The following is a 21,541-nucleotide window of genomic DNA, read 5'->3' on the forward strand; positions in this document are numbered from 1 at the left end:
TCTCTGGCCATGAGGATAATGTTTAATTCCTCTTCTCACTTTCAACTCCCACAGCTTCTTTTAATTAAAAATAGAAATATTATGGAGACCTGACCCCACATCTCCTGCATCCTATGTCATTTTACCCTCAAGTACTCAAGAACCATGACAAATGTCAGGTTTGCAACTTTAACTACTTGGAAGGAGTAATGAAAACAAGCCCCTGGTGCTGTGGGTGTTATTAGTGGATGCAACTGATAAAATATGTAGAGATAATAGCAAATGTTAATAGAGGGTGTATCCACATTGCACAGTTAAACTTTTATACCACTGTTAATAGTCATGACTGCATCCTATGGAATCTCAGGATTTATAGTTTGGTGGATCTAGTGAGACCTATCTTCTGGAGAATTCTAATCTCCTTTTCTCCTTCCAGCACTAGCACTTTCTAGCAGAGATTTCTAAATCCCTCTGCAGTTTACACATTCCAGAATTCCCAAAGGCAGGTAAAGTGTAACAATCTGTTATAAGCCTACAGTGTGGATTCCACCAGAGATCACAGAATCAATGTGGAGGAACTTCTGGGAGATGGAGGCAAATTACATTCTGAACTGCAGTAACAACACTGCATGGTTACATCTGACACAATTGAATCTGCCTCCAAATGTAGTGCATTGGATCCAGAGTAGATCCACTGAAATCAACAGGATTTCAGTTAGGTATGACATGGTGTTCTTTTATTTTTCTTAATAGCTTGGTCTGGACCTGGAAGAACTGGAGGAAATTGAAGAAGATGCCGGCCTGGGCAATGGAGGACTGGGGCGTCTGGCAGGTGAGCTGGGATTTTTGATATAACCATAACTATCCAGCAGCCATAATATCTGGCTGCATAAGTACACCAGTGCCTTGCAATATATAAAAGGAAATTTCAGAGAAAATGAGATGTATGTTAAACTGGATCTTATCATGCAGATGAATGAGGTGTGGTTTAGTGAAGCCAAGGTTTACACAGCCAAAATGCTAAGATGTTTAAATTACACACACACACACGTATGTCAGATTGTCAATAGTTCAATTGGTGTAAATGTTACAGGCTCTTCACAAGCTAGTACTTCACTGCTGAAGGGAAATGATGCAGCTTTCTTCCATTTCTTCTCCAGTTACTTCATCAATAGGCTTTTCAGTGTTACATGAATAATTCAATAAAATTGCACGGGATCCGCCTGTTTCATCTGTATGCTGCAGTCTGTTGTACTCTGTTTTTAGGTGTTTATTCCTTTATTTAATCTCTGTGCCACTGCTCTTAGAATAGCTAAAACAAAAGGGACTCCCAGGAATTCAACCACCTTAATCTGATTTGGCTTCCCTGTTCTCTCTGAGCATAACTGCAGTTCTCACAGTTGCTGGCAGGCAATGAATTTACCCAAATAGCAGCGCAATGGAATAACACGAACAAAACTTTTTGTATACTTATAAAACTATCTTAGAAGCCTGGATTTTCTCAGCAGCAATAGAGTGTTTTGAGATATCAAGAGCCATTTGTATTACAAAAGATCAAGTCATAATGGTTTGTTGATATGGATTGATTTAGTTACTGCAACTCTTGGACTCTCCTTGGGAGGTGAGATTATTTGGACTGTCATTACTGCAGTCTGCAAAATTTGCCACTACAACCCAGTGAATGGGATGATAGAAGGTGAAGATGACAAAATGAAACTGAGTCTGATTCTGGATTTTGTCAGGGGTATGGTTGAGGATGGGGCAAGCTGATCTTCTCTTCTCTGGCTGTTGTGAGAACAGAGCTTTGGAAAAATTGCTGTTTGGGATTACAATCCCAGGAACTGTGGGAATAATAATATAATAATAATAATTTATTTATATCCCTCCACTCTACGAAATGCAGTCGGGGCAGCTTACAACACACACACACACACACACACACACACACACACACCCAAACCATAATTCCCAACCATCATAAGGTCTCAAAAAAGTAACTTTCCCAAGCTTTGTGCAGTAAGGATGCCAGATGGGAAGAACTGTTGGATCCATCCCAGGACAGACCTAGCAAAGATATCTTTATGTCATAGATTTCCTGCTGCTATTTGCCATCAAATCAACTTCAACTTCTAGTAATGTTATCAGAGTGTTTTCTTGGCAAGATTTGCCATTGTCTTCCACTTAGGCTGAAGGTATGACTTGCCCAAGGTCACACAGTGGCTTTCCACAGCTGAGTAGGGATTTGAACCCTGGTCTTCTGGTGTTCTAGTCCAATGCTGAAAGCGCTAGTCTACACTGGCTCACACATTTGTTAGAAATGTAGTTCTGTCACAAACCTCTGTGAGCTAGAACATATTCTGTCGGAGTTCAACAACTTTGTAAGGCAGATCGGTATTTGTATCCCCATTTTACAGATGTGCAGGTGAGACAGAGCTGAGCAAAGATGAAAGAGCACAGTTTACCTACAGCCATCTTAGGGAAATAAAAGGAAAAGTGGAAACTTTCTGATTCCTAGTTCAGTCTCTTGTACCCTGTACCAGGAATGAAAAACCTCCTAACATTCAGGGGCTAAACACACCTACAAACACACACATATACCCCCACTGAACCTGGGAGGGCCACACATTCCACACCCAAACCCTCTATTTTAACAATTTTAAAAAGCTGAACAAAGCCTGTTGCACCATTGAAAAGCCAGAGAGGGGCAATTTCACCAGATTTTCAAGGGAGCTGATACTGAAAGATATCTTGGGGTGGGAGGACCTCGTAAAGTTGCCCCCCCCCATAACTCCTCTCTTTCTACTTCCCTCCACCTTTCCTAGCATTTTGTTTTTTCCCCTCCGCCTTTCCTAGCATTTTTGTTTTTTCCAATGAGTAGTGCCTTCTCATGATGTATGTAAAGTATGACAGCCATAGTTTTGTCACCTTGGAGCATGTGTGTATGCACGAAGATGACAAAACTGAGGCTGTCGTCCTTCGGACACATCATGTGTGTGTGTGGTATGATTGATGGGATACAGGGTAGAGGGGCCTTCATTGGAGGTACCAAAGGGCTGCATTCAGCTGGTGGACTATAGTTTGCCTACCCCTTTTTGGGTTGCCATAGTGAAAACTGATGATAGCTCCTGTACCTTTAATGGCTATGCAGAAGAGAGAATTTCAGCAGGTGTCGCTTGTTGTCTGGTTGCATGACAAGCAACATCTGCTGAAATGCCCTCTTCTACAAAGCCATTAAAGGGACAGGACTTGACTCCCATTTTCAGTCTGACAAACCTAACCATGCTGCACTGGCTTACTGTCGATTGAGCCTCCCTTACCCAAAATGCTTAGGACCAAAGTGTTTTGGATTTTGGAATATTTGCACATACACAGTGAGATATCTTGGAGATGGGAATCAACTCTAAACATGAATTTCCTTTATGTTTCCTATACAGCATATACACGTAGCCTGAAGATAATTCTATACACAATATTTTTAATAATGCTATACATGACACAAAGTACATTGAACTATCAGAAAGCAAATGAGTCACTATCTTTTCTAGTAGGTCACACTGAATTATTTGTGTGTCTCCTTTTGAAGACAAACACAACCAGCTACTTTTTGGGATGTTTATTTCTGACTACTAATCTTAAATATATTGGTTTCTTGCCATTTTAGCTTGCTTCCTGGACTCTATGGCAACACTTGGACTGGCAGCTTATGGCTATGGAATCCGCTATGAATTTGGTATTTTTAATCAGAAGATTTCCAATGGTTGGCAGGTGTGTTGGTGAGGAAATTATTGTTCCCATTTTTTTTATTGCCTCTCTTCTTTCAGCTGCTCCCAGAGAAAACTGTGCTTGAGAGAAGGTTGTGATGGCCAGGTATTTTGAACTATAGGTCCCATCATCCACTTGTTCATCTGGTGGGAGCACAAGAGAGGGCCTTCCTAGAGATGTTAGATTGGCATCCTCCCTTCTTTCTTTTTTCACGCAAGAAAAGATTTTTCCGTTCTGACAGGCATTTGATGAATGACAGTATAAGGCCCATCACACCTAAACGATGCACTGGCTCATGTTTAATTATATATATATTTTAAATCTGGTTTTAATTATTGATTGTTTAATAATAATAATAATAATAATAATAATAATAATAATAAATGTATTATGTACAGTATAAAAGTGCATAAACCCACAGTTAAAGTACAATACTGTAAAATCATCAAAATATACTCATAAGAATTATACATATCAAAAAGTCATGATTTAAAATTGACTGGATATGCTAGATGGAAGAGAGATGTCTTTAGTGCTGTTAATCTCATTTTAACTTTTGTGTCTTGTGAATTTTTAACAATGTATTTTTTAATTCATTGTAAGCTGCTTTCAGTCCCAAATTGGGGAAAAGGCAGGATAGAAATAAATATACAGTTATAATAATAATACTAGTCGAAGAAGAGCAAGAAGCTACGCTGATAAATTTGTAACCTGGTTTGTAGTCCAGACTCTGAGATCCTTGTGAGCTTGAGAATTTTAGTCTCACATATTACCATATAAGGATGGGTTGCTGCATCTACACTGCAGAATTAATGCAGTTTGACACTGCTTTGACTGCAATGTCTCAATGCTATGTAATGTGAGATATTTAGCCTTCTCTGTCTGAGAGCTATGGTGCCAGAACAAACTACAAATCCTAGGATTCCATAAAATGGAGCTGTGGCAGTTAAAGCAGTGTCAAACTGCATTAATTCTGCAGTGTAGATACAGCCCATGCCAGCAGTAGTATCTGAGGCTAAAATTCTCAAGCTCATAAGGACAGTTAAAACTGTGTCAAACTGCAATAATAGCAATAGCAATAGCAGCTTCATTTATATACCGCTTCATACCGCACCAAGTAATCTCTAAGTGGTTTACTACTGTAAGCTAATAATTCTGCAGTGTGACAGCAGCCACGGCATGGGCTAGACAAGAGGTCCAATTCACCTTTGTCAGTTTGGGAATTACTGATGAGGAAAGAATAATGAATTTAATAATAGCTTTTTGATCCTACCTGTTAAATGTAGGTTTACTAGGAAGGAACAGAAAAAATATTTAAGACCATAAAATATAGTAATTAGAAACTGAAAATAAATAGTTAAAACAGCCTCAAAACAAAATCAGTGATGATTATGGTACAAGTCTAAAAATTAGTAAGAGATATATTTAAAACTGAAACCAAGCTCCTGATGAATTTTGATGGAGTATAATACTTTGCTTGCATAAAACTTATGCCTTAGCTTCTCCGCAAAAGACCAGCTCTATCTGCCTTCAGTGCTGAAGTTTAAAGAGGTTTTTGGAGACTTAGCATTATGGGAAAGATTTTTCCTGTTCTTTTTTGACAGGTGGTTTCCGATTAAATTACAGAGGGCCCCTCAGTATCCACTGGTGGTTGGTTCCAGGATCCTCTGTGGATACTAAAATCTGTGGATGCTCAAGTCCCATTAAATACATATTAAATTGCATATTAAAATGTTGTCCCTTATATAAAATAGAAAAATTAAGGTTTGTTTTTTTGAAATGTATATATTTATTTGGAATATTTTCAAGTCATATATGCTTGAATCCATAGATAAAAAATCTGGGGATATGAAAGGCCAACTGTATAGGCAGATAAAGGATAAAGCTGGCCTCCTTTGGCGGGAGGGGGATCATGTCACCCCCTTGCTCTTTCTCTATCTCTTTCTTTTTCCCTTTCCCTCTTTCTGTTCATCCTTGCCACTTCTTGTGCAGAGAGGTTTTGAGCCAGATTCACATGAGCTAGAGTACTCTGGCCCCAAAGCTGCCTCAGCATCCTTCCCGTTACCTGAGGACCTTCATTGTGATGCTCGGTGGCTGTTTGCACATGCATCCCACTGTGCTGCCCAGCATGGTTGCCACCATGGCAAGTCACTTGCTCTGAGATCAGAACAAGAGTTAGCAACTTTCTGTGGTAGCCAAAACACTGGACGACACAGCAGGATGCGTTGTAAACAGTCACCTGGCATCTTCACAGAGGGTTCCGGATCCTCCAGGAAGATCCAGAGCAAAAGAAAAATACAACATAGATGCAAAGAGAGTCTTTCCAAAGAGTGTGATCCATAGCCACTGAAAAGACCCTGACTTTAGTAGCCTCCCTTAGCAGGTGCACCAGGACAAAGACCTCTGGAAGTAACCTCTTTCTCACTTTTTCAGGTGGAAGAGGCTGATGACTGGCTGCGTTATGGCAATCCTTGGGAAAAAGCCCGCCCAGAGTACATGCTTCCTATACATTTTTATGGCCGGGTGGATCACACTCCAGATGGTGCTAAATGGGTTGATACTCAGGTACGGTATTCTACAACTACTTGTGGAAGCCACAAATTAGGATGATCAGTCAATTAGCCGCTGTGGTTGTTTTAACAGAAGCAGGATAGAAATAAAAGTTTTACTGATTGATTGATTTATTAATCGGTCAATCAATCAGTCTTTATTGTACAGTCGCAGAACATTTAAAAAACAAGAAATTTGTTATTCAAAACATGATAACAAGATAAGCATTATATAAAACAGACCGTGGTAATATCAAAAGTTGTTTAAAATATTTTTTGAAAAGATTTTAAAAACAACGAAACATTTAGTACATTTGGTATCATGCAAGCATAATATGGCCCAAAGTCCAGTACATGGAAGAGCTTTTATAGTTATCATCACCTTTTGGAAAGGAAACATGGAAATGCTTATGACACCTCTTCTGTTCTAGCACTCTTTATTTTGTATGAAACTCACTTTTATTCTTCTCCATAATTAGAAAATCAGTCTTTTAAAGAGGTCACACTGAAGCCTAATGGATTTGCCTCACTGCAGAACAGCATTTAGAGGAAATGTATGCATGTTGAAGGCAGAAACCAAACAGAGTGCTTGATCGATTAAGAATGTCTTCTACAGAAACTCCATTGGTAACAAATTGATTCAAGAGTGCAACAGGGTGTTGAAAACCAAAAGCTTGGATAATATTTGTCCACTGTCATCAGAAAAACTATTTCTTATTTAGGGATCTTGTAACAACTTTGAGACTAATTGTGGGGAAATGTTGTAGTATAAGCTTTCATAGATGATGATGATGATGATGATGATGATGATGATGATGATAATAATAATGTCTGTTGTTGTTGTTGTTGTTGTTGTTGTTGTGTACCTTCAAGTTGTTTCTGACTTGTGGCAACCCTAAAGAGATCCTGTCATGGAGTTGTCTTGGCAAGATTTATTCAGAGGAAGTTTGCCATTGCCCTCCCCAAGGCTGAGAGAGTGTGACTTGCTCAAGGTCACTCCGTGAGTTTCATGGTCAAGTTGGAAATCAAACCCTGGTCTCCAGAGGCAAAGTCCAACACTCAAACCACTACACCACACTGGCTCATAAGGATAGGTCTACATCTGAAGAAGTTGATTTAGGTCCAAAACACACTACAAAAATAATCCAGTTTGAGACCACTTTAACTGCCTGGGCTCAATACTAGGAAACCCTGGGAATCTAGTTTATTATGGCAACAGGCAGAGAAGGCTAAATGTCTCACAAAATTACAGTTATAGATTATTTCTGCAGTATGTTTTGGACCCTATATAAAAGCTAATGCTACAACATCTTTCACACAGTTAGTCTCCAAGGTGCTGCAAGATCCCTTTGCATACTGATATTCCAGACTAACACAACTATGTCTCTCAATCCTATTTCTAATATATTTATTGGTCATGACTCCACCTCCATACTGAAGGCAAAGCATCCTGCAGCACCTTAAAAAAACAAGACAAATTGATTTCGTCATGAGTTTTTTCACACATGGGAGGCCTTTATAAAAAACACGATTTTCTGCTGAAAGCCGTACAAGCCATATTTGGGCCTCCTGCCTGCTGCTGCCCTTTCCATGTACACAGTCATTGTACGGCTGAACATTTGTTGCTTGGCAGCCCCTAATTGGCTTAAACAACAGCATTCCTCTGAGATCCTGATTAAAGAAGTGACTGTTCTTTGCTAGAGGGACAGTCGGGATTTTGAACTAGTGCCATCTTTCATCTAATCGGGGGGGGGGGGGGGGGACATAACTAAACTGTGAATGTTCCATAGGCTGTTATATATTTTTTTTCCTCCATGTTATTTAGAGTTGTGTGTTGGTCTCACATCAGTCCCATGAGACATATCAGATTTAGACATAGCACCGTGCCCCAGGCTAACCCCTTCTTTTCATATTCTTTTGTTAACTGCTCTTGAGTCGGCCCCTGTGCATGAGACATCTCCATGGCGCCCTGTCCTCCACTACTCTGCTTAGTTCTTGCAAATCCATGCCTGTGACCTCTCTGATTGGGTCTGTCCATCTGGCATGTGGTCTTCCTTTTTTTCTGTTATCTTCAACTTTTTCTAGCATTATTATCTTTTTTGTGATACAGCCTTCTCATTACGTGGCCAAAGTACAACAGCCCTCAGCTTCATCATCTTGGCTTCCAAGGATATTTCTGGCTTTATCTGCTCGAGGACCTATTTGTTTGTCTTTTTAGCTGTCCACAGTATCCTCAACACTCTTCTCCAGAACCACATTTCTAATGCGTTGATTTTTCACTTTATCTACCTTCTTCACTATCCAGCTCTCACTTCCATACATGGTGATGGGGAATACTATGGCTTGGACAATTCTGACTTAAGTGCTCAGTTCTATATCTTTGTTCTTTAGGATGCTGTCTAGTTTTTTCATAGCTGCTCTTCCTATTCCTAGTCTTCTTTTTTCTTGACTACAGTCCCCATTTTGATCAATGTTTGATCCAAGGTACGAGAACTCTTTAACTATTTCGATTTCTTCATTGTCTAGATTGAATTTGTGCAGCTCCTCCATAGCCATTATTTTTGCCTTCTTTCCTTTCATAGCAGAGGTTCTATCCTTGGTTTTCAATAGCAAACCCCCAAGTGGTGAGGCTATATCACACTGTGGCTTTGTCTGCACAGGCCAGAAAAACTGCCCTCCTGTCCTCTCAGCAGGGAGTCCAGACAACACAACACCCAACCCATGAGTCTGGTGTGAACAGTCTGGGCAATGTCTGGACTGTTCAATGCCAAACCTGGGGGGTAACTCTCTTAAAATAGAGTTAAAAAGGTCTGTGTTTGTTCCTGATCTCGCTGGAAGGACAAGGCCAGAGTCTGTGTCTACACTGCAGAACTAATGCAGTTTGACACTGCTTTAACTGCCATGGCTCAATGCTGTAGAATTCCAAGATTTGTGGTTTTGTGTGTTATTTAGCCTTCTCTGTCAGAGAGCTCTGGTGCAAACTGCAAATCCTAGGCTTCCAAAGGATGGAGCCATGACAGATAAAGCAACATCAGATAGCATTGATTTTGCAGCATGGCAGCAACTAGAGTCTGATAAAGGACAACATGGTTCTCCATTCATTCAGTTGGATTCTTTTGTTGGCTTAAGAGCAGCAGGTCCTTTTTTGTTGTGGCACCTCCCTGGAGGATGCCATCTCCTGAGTGGCTCCCCAACACTGGGCAATATAAAATATCAATTTAAGACCTTTTTTCCCAAAGAGATACCTTTGACATAGGCTGAAGGTTATTTGGACAGTTTTATTGTCTACTCTGTTGTTATTCCCATTGCTGCCTTCCTTAGCTTTGAATAATAGGAAAGTTCATTTTACTATCTATGCTGGTTTCTTTACTCTTAGGATGCTGCCACACTGCAATGTTAATGCAGTTTGACACTGCTTTAACTACCATGGCTCAGTGCTACAGAATCCTGGTATTTGTAGTTTGTTGTGGCACCCGAGCACTCTGACCCAGAAGGCTAAATATCTCACAAATGTACAAATCCCAGAATTTCATAGGATAGAACCATGGGAGTATAGCAGCATCAAAATGCACTGATTCTGCTGTGTAAATGCAACCCCAGTCTTTTTAATTGCACGAGATTCTGGTTTCTTTTGAAAATAAGCAGGGCATACATTTTTGACAATAAATCCTTTTGACAATTTTAAGCCAATTGTTTGACAACTTTAGCTTGTCTTTATCTTACTTCTGTACTAGGTTGTCCTTGCCATGCCTTATGATACCCCTGTTCCAGGATACAAGAATAATACAGTCAACACGATGAGACTGTGGTCAGCCAAAGCACCCAACGATTTCAATCTTGAAGAATGTAAGTGCTGTTTCATTCCACAGCTAGCCTTCTTTTTTAATGTTTGGAAATCTTAAAGGTTATGAAAGGAAGCTATAAAGCAGGCCTACTTCATTTTCTGTATGTTGCGTATTTGTTGTGGTTTGGTTTCACAGTCTGGGTGAAACCAATTCATCCTTGTGGTTACCTACTGTTAAGATGTATTACTTCTTCAAAATATAGCTGGCCCTCCACATTTGCGGTTTAACTTTTGCGGATTTGATTATTCATTAATTTGATTAATATGTTCTGTCTAGGAATTTCTAGGTCCTCCAATGTGACTCTCTTATCAACTTCTGCCCAAAGTCTTGCTGGAGGATCTTTAGATGCCTAGAGAGAACAATTCTCTCGGCATTTGTAGGTCCTCCAGTGCAATTTTATGGTCAACTTCTGGCAGATCTTGACCATAGAATTGTCCTGGAGAACCTAAAGATTCCTAGAGAGGTATTCTGTCAAGTAAACAAAAGAGTGGTGTGTTTTTTTTATTTGCAGTTTTTCCACTTTCACAAGGGTCCTGTGCCCCTAAGCCCAGCAAATGTGGAGGGTTCACTGTATTTAGATGACATTGTTTCATGACAGAATTTTGGGGCAGTGAGTAGAATTCCTTAAAGCATCATTAAGCTACAAATATAACAATCTACAATAAAGTCTGAAGAGTTCACTGAACAGGATATTGAAATCAGCAAATGCTTGATTAGTTGATTGCTTGTCATTGTGTAAGTGGGAGGGAATTTCAAATGCACGGTGACATGACTGAAAAGGTCATGTACATATGTGTATTCATGGAATAAACTACATGTAGTGGCTATGATCCTACATCATGTGTGTAAGGTGTAAATTTACACTTACGTAATTACACAGTGATTCCACTGCACTACCCTTCTGCTAAATATCAACACTGAACAACTGATTGTCCGGTTATATTCCCCATTGTTTCTTCTAGCACTGCAGAGTAGTTATGACTCTGCAGTGCAGAGTAGTTATGCACCATCCAAGAATGCACAACTGCATGTAAAATGGTTATGCTTTGTTAAATTCCATGTATGTAACCATGATACATAGATAACAGAAGAAACACTTCAAGCAGTAAAGGAAAGATTAGATGCAAAAGGAAAGGGAGATAGGTTGGAACAGAATCAGAATCATGGATGCTATTATTCAACAACTAGTGCACATGGATAAAGAGAATTACTATAATAATCAATGCAAAGAAATAGAAGACAGCAAAAAAAAAAAACAAAAAGAAAAAAGAAAAAAAAGAAGGGAAGAACAAGAGACATCTTCCACAAGATCTGGGAACTCAAAGGGAAAATGCAAGCAAGGCCGGAGATGCTCTACAATCAAAAGAGGAACATACTACACAGTCAAGATGAAATAAGACTATGGAAGCAATATACAAAAGAGCTATGTAAAAGAGATTAAAAATGAATGATACATGTATGAAGATTAGAGGGCAGCTAACAATAACAATAAACAACAACAAACTATGAACTTAATATTCTCATTGCCTAATAACACACACAAATATAGAACCACATGCGTAAGGGAATTTACACATGCATATGATACCAACAGGTTTCCAGCCAATGTTAAATGTGTAATCACATTTATCATGTGCATTTTTGCTTTTTGTTAAATAGCAGATAGAGAGAAGGAGGAACAAATATCTGAGGAACAGGAATTAATCATTTGTTTCTGCACTTGAACACTAAGAAAAATTCTCCTTTGTTTCCAATTTCCTGCTACTGACATCAACTTCTTTTAGGCAGCTAATGAAACAAGCCATGGAAAAGACACAGTTGTGAGTTCAGACAAGCCAAGGTTTAAATCAATCAGAATTCATGTGCCAACAACAAACTGTAGGTTCAGATTATGGTTTCTGACAAGCCATGGCTTGTTAACAGTTGTTTTACAACATCACAAGGCAGATTTCAACAAATCATGGCTTATTGTGTGTCAGAGTAAGCCAATATATGGTATTACACCAAGATGGCAGCCAAGCCAAGTATCTCAGAGATGAATCTCAAAATATGCTAAGGTTCCTCTTTACATTTAAACTAAATACAGCTTTGAGCTTTGATCTTTGTTTGCTTGTTTTTTACACACCTAAGTTTGTAATTAACATTTTTGAAAACAATATTTAATGAAGCTGTATTTCATTACATGTTGTAAAGCAGTGAGAAAGCTGCTCTGTGGTAGATGTTTACATGCTATGGATCAGGCTGTTTTGTTGATAATGTGTTCATGTTTTTCCTGTAGTTAATGTAGGTGATTATATCGAGGCTGTTCTTGACCGAAACTTGGCAGAAAACATCTCTAGGGTGCTGTATCCAAATGATAATGTAAGTGATTCTTTTGAGCTGTGTAAAATCCAGAACTGGAAAGTTTCTTTTTTAAAAAATACCACTCACAGAATCTGCCAAACAGCATATCCATGCTTCTAGGAGATTCTGGGAATGGCAATTGAAAAGGTATTGCAGTTGTAATTCTTGATTTAATTTTTCTTGCTGATTTCACTTTTAAAAAATGTTGGTTTGAAACCAGACTTATCCACATTCTCAGTGGTGCTTTTCTATGTTGTTTCCCTATGCAGTCTACTTCACTCCTCCAAAAACTACTTCTGAAAGTTATAGGACTTCTCTGGAATGATGTAGAACAGGGGTGGGAGGCTGAAATAGCTGAGAATTGGATGGTGGTATTTTAGATGTGTGAAGCTTTGCTTTCACAAGGTGATTATGAAGAATGACTTATGAGGAACAACTGAGGCTGTATCCACACTGCAGAAATAATCCTAGTATTATGTGACATCAGACCTGATACTTTCTGTGTTGTACTGAAACACTAACATAAAAGGCAGGCTGATAACACTTCTCCCCCCACCTTGTTATTCAGTTCTTTGAAGGGAAAGAGCTACGTTTGAAGCAGGAGTACTTTGTGGTAGCTGCCACACTCCAGGACATCATACGACGGTTCAGGTCTTCAAAATTTGGTTGTCGTGATCCCGTCAGAACTTGCTTTGAGACTTTCCCTGATAAGGTGAATACATAAAATTAAAGCTGAGCCAAAAGCCCAGAACGCACAGTTTCTGTTTCAAAAACACCTCCTTTTTTGCAAGCCTTAACTTTTAATTTAAAAAAGTAACTAGTAACGGAGCCAGGCTGCCCATAGCCACACTAGAAAACTCCCAGGTCCTAGAGTCCTGTGACCATTGTTAGTATATAATTATTTGACCTCGTGGCGATTACAATGTTGATGAAACATTCATTTCATTTTGATTAAATATATCATGATGATTTATTTGCATTGCTATTTCACCACTCGTTAATTATTCACAGATTTTATCTCATTTATACTTCACAATGGTCATATGAGTCTAATCATTATATCAAGGGTTTTCTGGAATATTCTTATACATTCCTAAAATCAGTGGTCAAATCACCTAGAAAATGGGGTAAACTTAATTTATCTGTTTTTGTCAGTTTGTCAGTTTTTTAGTCTCTGCCAATTTTCATAGTTATATCTTCTCTCTCTTTTTTGAAGAAACTTTCCACCTCGCAAATAGGATGTTTAATGTTCTTCTTCTTCTATGAGGAAGAAGAGTTTGTGACCAAAGGAAAAATGGGAGGTGAAAGTTAAGGACAAGGGTGGGAAAATAAGTGGGTAACAATGGTAGAAGAGTGATAGATTGGCATCTGGATGTTGTGACTTTCAAACAGTGGTGCTAAATGGAAAAAAGGTCTCATCACTGTCCCTGACCACTTCTTATATCACCCAAATCCTCTCTTCTTGTCTGTATTCTTAAGGGGAGGGGGAATCTTCATTTGTAATCATGAGGGCTAAAACTTTGCTTTTATAACATATTTAAAGACTCAAAGCTCTCTGCAATCTATGGCAATGATTAGCAAACTTTGATCTGTGGTCCCCAAGTCTGCTCCTCTAGGGGTTTTTTGGACTTTAGGTCCTGACTGTTGGCCAAGCTGACTGGGGATTCTGGGACCTAGAGGACCAAACATGTGGACCACTGGTCTGTGGAATACTGCAATAAGTGCCAGATTGCCTGTGATTGCAATGATGTAGCTTTCCAGAGCCACCAGTTAGCATTATATACTCCTGTTAGCAGACTAGGAACAGAAATCCACTCACTAGGATTACTCAGTGAGGCTCAGTCCAAATCAAACTGGAATGCATGGTGTCTGAGATCTGATGGACCAACCTTTTTGTACATGTGCAGTGCTTTTACTATCCATTTTACAGGTTGCCATTCAGCTGAATGACACTCACCCAGCGCTCTCTATTCCTGAGCTCATGAGGATCTTTGTTGATGTGGAACACATGGAATGGGACAAGGTGAGGTGGGGAAGGTCTTGAAAAGGACACCACTGTACTGCACTGGGTTGCAGATTGGTTCTTCTTAACCATTGATAGCACAAAGCAGCCCACCAAAGGGTGGAACTTTATTGTCAGAACTTGGAGAAGTTACTTTTTCAGGGGCAGGAGCGGGAAGCAATGTCTTCAAGCTCTGGCTGGAATGTCACATTTGGTAGAAAACCACCCTCTTTAGACTATGAGCCATAGTGATATGTTTACTAAAATGGTGTGTGATAAATGAAAATTTCTCCATTTATCATAGTCTTCTCCCCAGATAACAAAATGTTAAATGTGAGACGAGGTACAGTTACATTTTAATGACGGTCTGCATCATAGGTGATGAGATGGAAACTGTTCACTTAGATGGGCAGTTGGGGAGCTTTGAGATGGTTTGAGATGGTGGTTTGAAAAACTTCTGGATGCAGCACAAGGTTTTTCTCGGTCTGTTGCCCTTTGTCTCTGGCTCTCGTGAGGCAGACCATGAGGAGGCTGGTTGAGCCGGATAATGGAGTCCAGGCTCTCAGCTATCCAGAAACATCAAGGACTACAAATCCCCTCTGATCTGTGAGTAAGATTAGGAATTCAAAGATATAGCTGTTAGACTGTAGAATCAGTATGCAGAGAGATGGTGTAGCACCTCTGTGACTAACTGAAAGAAAGACGTTGGCAGCATGAACTTTTGTAGACTAAAGTCTACTTCCTCAGATCCATATGCATTATATGAGTCTGAGGAAGTAGATTTAAGTCTACAAAAGCTCATGCTGCCAACTTCTTTCTTTAGTTAGTCTTAAAGGTGCTACAAAATCTCTACAAGCTTGTTTTCTGCTGCTCCAGAGATTAGGGACACAGAGCAATGGATGCAAACTACAGATTCTATGTCAACATTAAGAGGAACTTCCTGAAGGTAAGAGCTGTTTAGCAGTGGAATACACTTCCTTGGAGACTGATGGATTTTCCTTCTTTTGAGGTTTTTTAACAGAGGCTGGATGGTCATCTGTTGAGAGTGTTTTGCTGTGTCTTCCTGCATGGCAGGGGGTTGGACTGGATGGCTGTTGAGGTCTCTTCCAACTCTATGATTCTGTCTGTGGTTATATGGAACCACCAACTCCTTCTGGCTCCCAAGCCTCCAAATATTAACCTTCAAAAATTGGCAGATGACAGCACAGAACCCTTGTGGCTGTGCTTAATTTGTTATTTAAGGGTTTAAAGGATTTGTTTCAGGCCTGAAGTAGTCTTTTTGAGAGACTGAAAAATGGTTGGACATCACGTCTTGTTTCAAATGAAGCCATTTTCTTGACCTAAAATAGGGTCGGGGGAGCCCTATCTTTTTTCTAGAGGTGTTAGGAAAGTTCACTTATGGTCTAGGAGATGGCAGAAATGGCCTCTGGACTCTCCAAAACTGCCCATTCCTACTCTGTTCATTGTCCTTGTTTCCAGCTGCTTTTCACCTAGCTGGGAAAAGACACTTCACTTAGGAAGAAAACTGTGAAGGAAGGATTGTTAATGTTAAGCAAGTGCAAACCTGATCAGCGGTCTTGTTGGGACACCATATGGGGCCTTCAGTAACAGCAGGATATGCATGTTACTAGATTTATATTAAAAAAGCAAAGGGTCTTGTGGTACCTTTTAAAAAAGACAAGCAAGATTTATTAGGACATAAGAATCATGGACTCTAGTCCATTTCATTTGAGGAAGTAGATGGTAGTCCATTGGAACTTTGTGCCATTATAAATTAATTCAATTTTAAGGTGTCATGAGATGCTTCCTTGATTATTGTTGTTTGTTTTTGTGGTGGTGTTGTGCCTTCAAGTCGTTTCTGACTTAACGGTGACCATATCATGGGGGTTTCCCTTGATTTTGCTGCAACTGATTTACCCTTCTGGATAAGGTTTTTATGTGTTTATGACAATGTTTTATTAGATGCGCTGCACCTTAGCTTCCAGAGCAGCTTACAAATCTTTTTTTTTTAAATCTACAATTTAAAAATACAATAAAAAGAGATTTGTCAGATTTTTAAAAAATAAATAAATCCAAAAACACATAAGCTATCCAGTGACTTTAGCACTTGCTAATTTGCTTAGTATTTGGTTGCTGCACACAAGCAGCAGCTGGGGAGGGGGGGAGGGCTTCACCATACCCGGCTTGGTGGACATAAGATGCTGCTGTGGTTTGAATGCTCCCAGTATCATATTCAGGTTGGAGGCCCCTATCTTACTTCTGTTCCCTCATTTGTTGTTTGGTTCTAGGCCTGGGAAATCACAAAGCGGACCTGTGCATACACCAACCACACGGTGTTGCCTGAAGCTCTGGAGCGTTGGCCTGTTTCTATGTTTGAGAAGCTTCTGCCAAGACACTTGGAGATCATTTATGCTATCAACCAAAAACATCTGGATGTAAGTTGTCTGAATGTGACCAGAACATGTACTGGGCCAGATGGGCTGAAAAGCTTAAAGGCAAGCAAGGGCAGGGTCAGTCTATACGTGTGACAAGATGTGCATTCTCCAAGTCAGCACCTTTACAACAGTGATATATTCAACTCTTTTACTCCAAATCTCAAGTCCTTGGAAGATATTTTCAAGTGAAGTCTCAAGTCAAAATATGCATGTATTACACCAGTTTCTAGGATATTGAACTGTTATTTCTGACTTATTTAAATTAGCAGTGTTGGTAGTGGGAAAATAATACGTTAGGTTCACATCATGACAAAATTGAAGAAATTCATCAACACTTTTAGACATAGCAAGTATGTAAAATGGACCCAGTGTGAGACATTTTGATTACTGATAGTGGCATTTATGTCTCGTTGACAGCATGTGGCTGCCCTCTATCCTGGAGACGTTGACCGCCTGCGACGAATGTCTGTGATTGAAGAAGGAGACTGCAAGAGGATTAATATGGCCCATTTGTGTGTCATTGGCTCTCATGCAGTCAATGGGGTGGCCAGAATTCACTCGGAGATTGTGAAGAATTCTGTGTGAGTGTTGCTTGGTCTTTTGTGCTTTAGAAAACAAGCAGTTAGCCTCAGGACTGTTCAAACAGAAAATAGCACAGGCCAGTGAAGGCTTTCCAGGGATCTAAGAGCAAAGCACATTTCTTACCTTCTCAAGCATGGCACTGCTGTCATTGCAAATGTATTTTTTTTTTTCTGGAACCCCCCTCCAAACTTCCCACAGAAATGACTTTAAAAGGTCTCCCTTAATACAGACTTTCTGAATTAATACTATAATCCCTTGTGAATTCTAGGTCATCTTGAAGGGGAAGTGTGCTGAAGCTTTTTGAAAATCTGTATGAGGCTTTTATCACTTTAACAATAGGCTGTGTTTTGGTCATTGTGTAGAAAGTAAATCAGAAGGAGAGTTTGTACAGTCAGCTAAAAAAAAAAGAATTTCTTGACAGTGTTCAAGTACACAATCCCCCACCAGCACTGTTATATGATCCAATCCAGAAAGATCTCTTCCATTTTATAGAATCACAGGCTTTAGAGTTGGAATTCAGAGACATAGCTTTGTCTGAGGAAATAAATGTAGAGGCTGAGCAGACAGGCCAGGATAGTATTGGCCTCCATACTCACTTGGGTCGTTCTCTGGGTCAACATGGGCACAGGTGGGTGTTTAGACACCTGTCCCTGTGCCGACCCAGGACCCACTACTGTCTTGCACCTCTTACCTTTGTTGTTATTACTGCAAGTGAATAGACTACCATTGCTGCTTCTGACGCAGAAACAGGAGGCCTGGCTGCAAGAATTTTCTTCCTGCTTAGAGAAAGTCTTAGAAAACTACACAGTTTTTGAATACTATTTATAGTTCTATTCAAATTCTATTTGTAGAACACTATTTGTGACAAAAATTTGCATGTGGTTTGCTTTATGCATAAAGTATTTTCTGTGGAGAAAATAATATGTTGTTTCCTGCACAGAAGATGCTGCTTTCTGTGCAAACTTTCATGTGCATATTTTGAGCAGAATAAGTGCTCACTACAGCATTTTCTGCACAGAGAATAAAATGATGATATGTAAATTTTGTGTAGAATAAATCCTGTATTCTAAATTCCAGGATTCTTGGTATCAGTGTTTCTTGATACTTCAGAAGCATGTTTTTCAATCATTTTCTGAATATTTTTAAATATTCTTTCCACTGCTGACTCTGACAGATGACCATCCAGCCTCTGCTTAAAAATCTCCAGCATAGGAGAGCTTGCCACCATTAGTGATACTATTTTCCACTATTATAAAAAGTTTTCACTATAAGGAGGTTTCTTCTAATATTAGTCAAAGCCTGCTTCCTTGCCTTTGCTATCCATTTGTTTTAACTTGCCTTAGGAAATAAGAAAAAACAAGTTCCACCTTCTGTAGCTCTTCAGATATTTGAAAACAGATACAGTTTATCCTCCATGTCCAAGGATTCTTTATCCACAGATTCCATTATTCACAGCTTGAAAATATCCAAAAGATACAAATTCCAAAAAGCAAACCTTGATTTTTCCACTGTGTATAAGGGACACTATTTTACAACACATTATATTTAATGGGACTTGAGTATATATGGATTTTGGCATCCATGGGGAGTCCTGGAACAAAACTTTAGTGGATACCAGGGGTTCACTGTATTATGTCTTCACCTTAACTTTTTCTTCTCCAAATTAAACACACCCAGCTTTTTCAGCCATTCCTCTTAGAACTTGGTTTACAGACCTCGTACCATCCTGGTCACTGGGCTTTGTTTAGTTCATCTGCTCCTGACCTAGGTTTCACCAACTGTGTCAAAAATAGTTCCCATCACCTCCAGATCGCATGGTCAATGGCTATGAAAGCTGGGGATTATTGGAGTTGCAATCTAATATTTGGTGTGCCCTGTTTGAGAAATACTGTTTTGATTTGTCATAGAAATGTGCATAGAATTGGGCACAATCCTCCAGTTGTAATTTGAACAATGCAGAATTGAAACTCTTCTTTCTTATACTCTGGACATGGTACTTCTGTTAATGCATCCAAAACTGCATTTACTTTAATTTTTCTTTTTCTTTTTTCTTTTTTAGTAGCTGCTTTGCCCCACTCTGTGATTCTGCTCATTGTTATATTCTATTTTTAACCAACACATTGACTTATGTAGTATATTTTTCAAAATGTCTTGTGATCTGTTCCTTTTAGATTCAAAGACTTCTATGATATAGAGCCGGAGAAGTTTCAGAACAAGACAAATGGGATCACTCCTCGACGATGGCTCCTGTTGTGTAACCCAGGACTCTCTGATGTCATTGTGGAGGTAAATCATCAGAGAAAAACGTCAGCTAATAGGAATAATGCCTGTTTGTTTACGGTGGAAGTTATTGCAATCAGAATGCATCAGACATGGGGAAAAAAGCATGGAGGAGATTGCATTGAGGAGCAGGGGTTTAATGGAGCAGATGAACAAGACCTTTTTCATCAGTGGAGTAGTGAAACTAGGACTCACTGGGTTAAAGCCCTGGGATTTTTTGATTAGCAGGAATAATGACATTATCTGCCGCCACCACTCTTGAACTTCCCAGTTCTTCCAAGAGTACTGGAGTACTCCACAGTACTGGAGAAAAAAAGGATTTTCTCAACCATACTGGATTATTATGGTATATCTTTGCTGAGTTGAATCTCCTTTATCCAGCATTCCAAAATCCAAAATATTCCAAAATCCAAAATTGTCCACATGGGTGGCTAAGATAGTGACACCTTTGCTCTCTGGTCATTCAGTGTATACAAACTTTGTTTTGTGCACAAAATTATTAAATATACTGTGTATATTTACCTTCAAGCTGTGTGCATAAGGTGCATATGAAACATAAATGAATTTTATGTTTAGACTTGGGTCCCATCACCAAAATATCTCATTATGTATATGCAAATATTCCAAAGTCCGGGGGGGGAAATCCAAAATCTCAAATACTTCTGGTCCTAAGCGTTTCGGATAAGGGAGATTCAATTTGTAATCCAAAGCGTTCTGGAATGGTTTGGTTTTGAGTAGACAAGGCCCATTACGTTTACAAGAGACCTGCTCCTGGTAGAGGTAAAGACTGCTAGACTTTTTCAAATCAACACAGCAGCTTGCATTTCCTATCAATATAAAGTGTGTGTCATCATGAAGGCCTGTCTTTCAAAACAGCAGTGCTTTTCAGACAATACAAAAGAACTGGCTGGAAATTTATTTGCTTTTTGGCACATTTTATAATGTTGAAGTATCTCTTTGTGCCTCGGTTGCCTCAAAGATGGTCATTGACAACAAAGAGAGCCTTGCTTGACTACTCTTGTTTTGTGGTTGTCTGGCCAATAGGGGATTTTTCTATTTACTTTTTTTTTAGTTGAGAAGCATACATGGCTTTGTCATCCTTGAAACACCCACTTTGTGAGGTGGTTCAGGCAGAGATAGAGTGATTGTCCAGTAATGCCCTCTGACTTTCATGGAGGTAGTTCAGGCAGAAGTAAAGTGACTGTCCAATGATGGCCACTGAGTTTCATGGCAGAGTGGCTACTTGACCAGCCTCTGACTTCTTCCAAATGAATAGAATTGTATATGTTCTGAAGCGAATTCCCAAAACAGATTCAACAGAATAGATTTCTTTAAATAGATTCTAACTGAACCTCGGAGCAGATTGACATGGAACCAACCAGCTACCACTAGATGTTTGAACCTAGATCTTGCTATGGGCTGCACTCTCTCTCTCCTCTTTGATAGATGCCCTCTGGAACTCCTTGGATGAAATGAGGGATATAAATGTTGTAATCCAGTAAATAAATAAGTGCATGTTCTTGGTAGAAGGACCAACAGTACTTCTGTAGTTTATGAAATTGCAGTGCAGACAATCGTGTAGTTTATGTTAATTAGCTAGCTGAGTTGAATGTTTAAATCTGGGTTAAGCTGATGGCTAATACAATTGCCCACCACTCCTGATATTTAGGCTTATTTGTAGAACATTCAGCCATATTTCCTCAAAGTGTTACAGCTTTGTTGTCATATCTCAGCAAGATTTTGTCGAGAGATTCTGGGGATTTC

General features: G+C 39.4%; 1 protein-coding gene across 2 annotated transcripts in view; it reads left to right on the forward strand.

The window, feature by feature from the left end:
• The window catches only part of LOC149310463 (glycogen phosphorylase, brain form), a 52,410-nt gene that overhangs the window by 16,192 nt on the left and 14,677 nt on the right, over positions 1-21,541 (forward strand). For both annotated transcript variants that reach the window (XM_089528989.1, XM_089528990.1), the window contains exons 3-12: positions 733-811; positions 3,641-3,744; positions 6,175-6,306; positions 10,025-10,136; positions 12,414-12,496; positions 13,047-13,190; positions 14,409-14,501; positions 16,769-16,915; positions 17,333-17,496; positions 19,669-19,783. In XM_089528989.1, coding sequence (XP_089385115.1) covers positions 733-811; positions 3,641-3,744; positions 6,175-6,306; positions 10,025-10,136; positions 12,414-12,496; positions 13,047-13,190; positions 14,409-14,501; positions 16,769-16,915; positions 17,333-17,496; positions 19,669-19,783 — 1,173 coding nt within the window. The remainder of the gene's footprint in view (positions 1-732; positions 812-3,640; positions 3,745-6,174; positions 6,307-10,024; positions 10,137-12,413; positions 12,497-13,046; positions 13,191-14,408; positions 14,502-16,768; positions 16,916-17,332; positions 17,497-19,668; positions 19,784-21,541) is intronic.

Source organism: Sceloporus occidentalis, unplaced genomic scaffold (assembly GCF_023333645.1).
Source record: "Sceloporus occidentalis isolate IW3139 unplaced genomic scaffold, rSceOcc1.0.p SCAF_6, whole genome shotgun sequence".
NCBI lineage: Eukaryota > Metazoa > Chordata > Lepidosauria > Squamata > Phrynosomatidae > Sceloporus > Sceloporus occidentalis.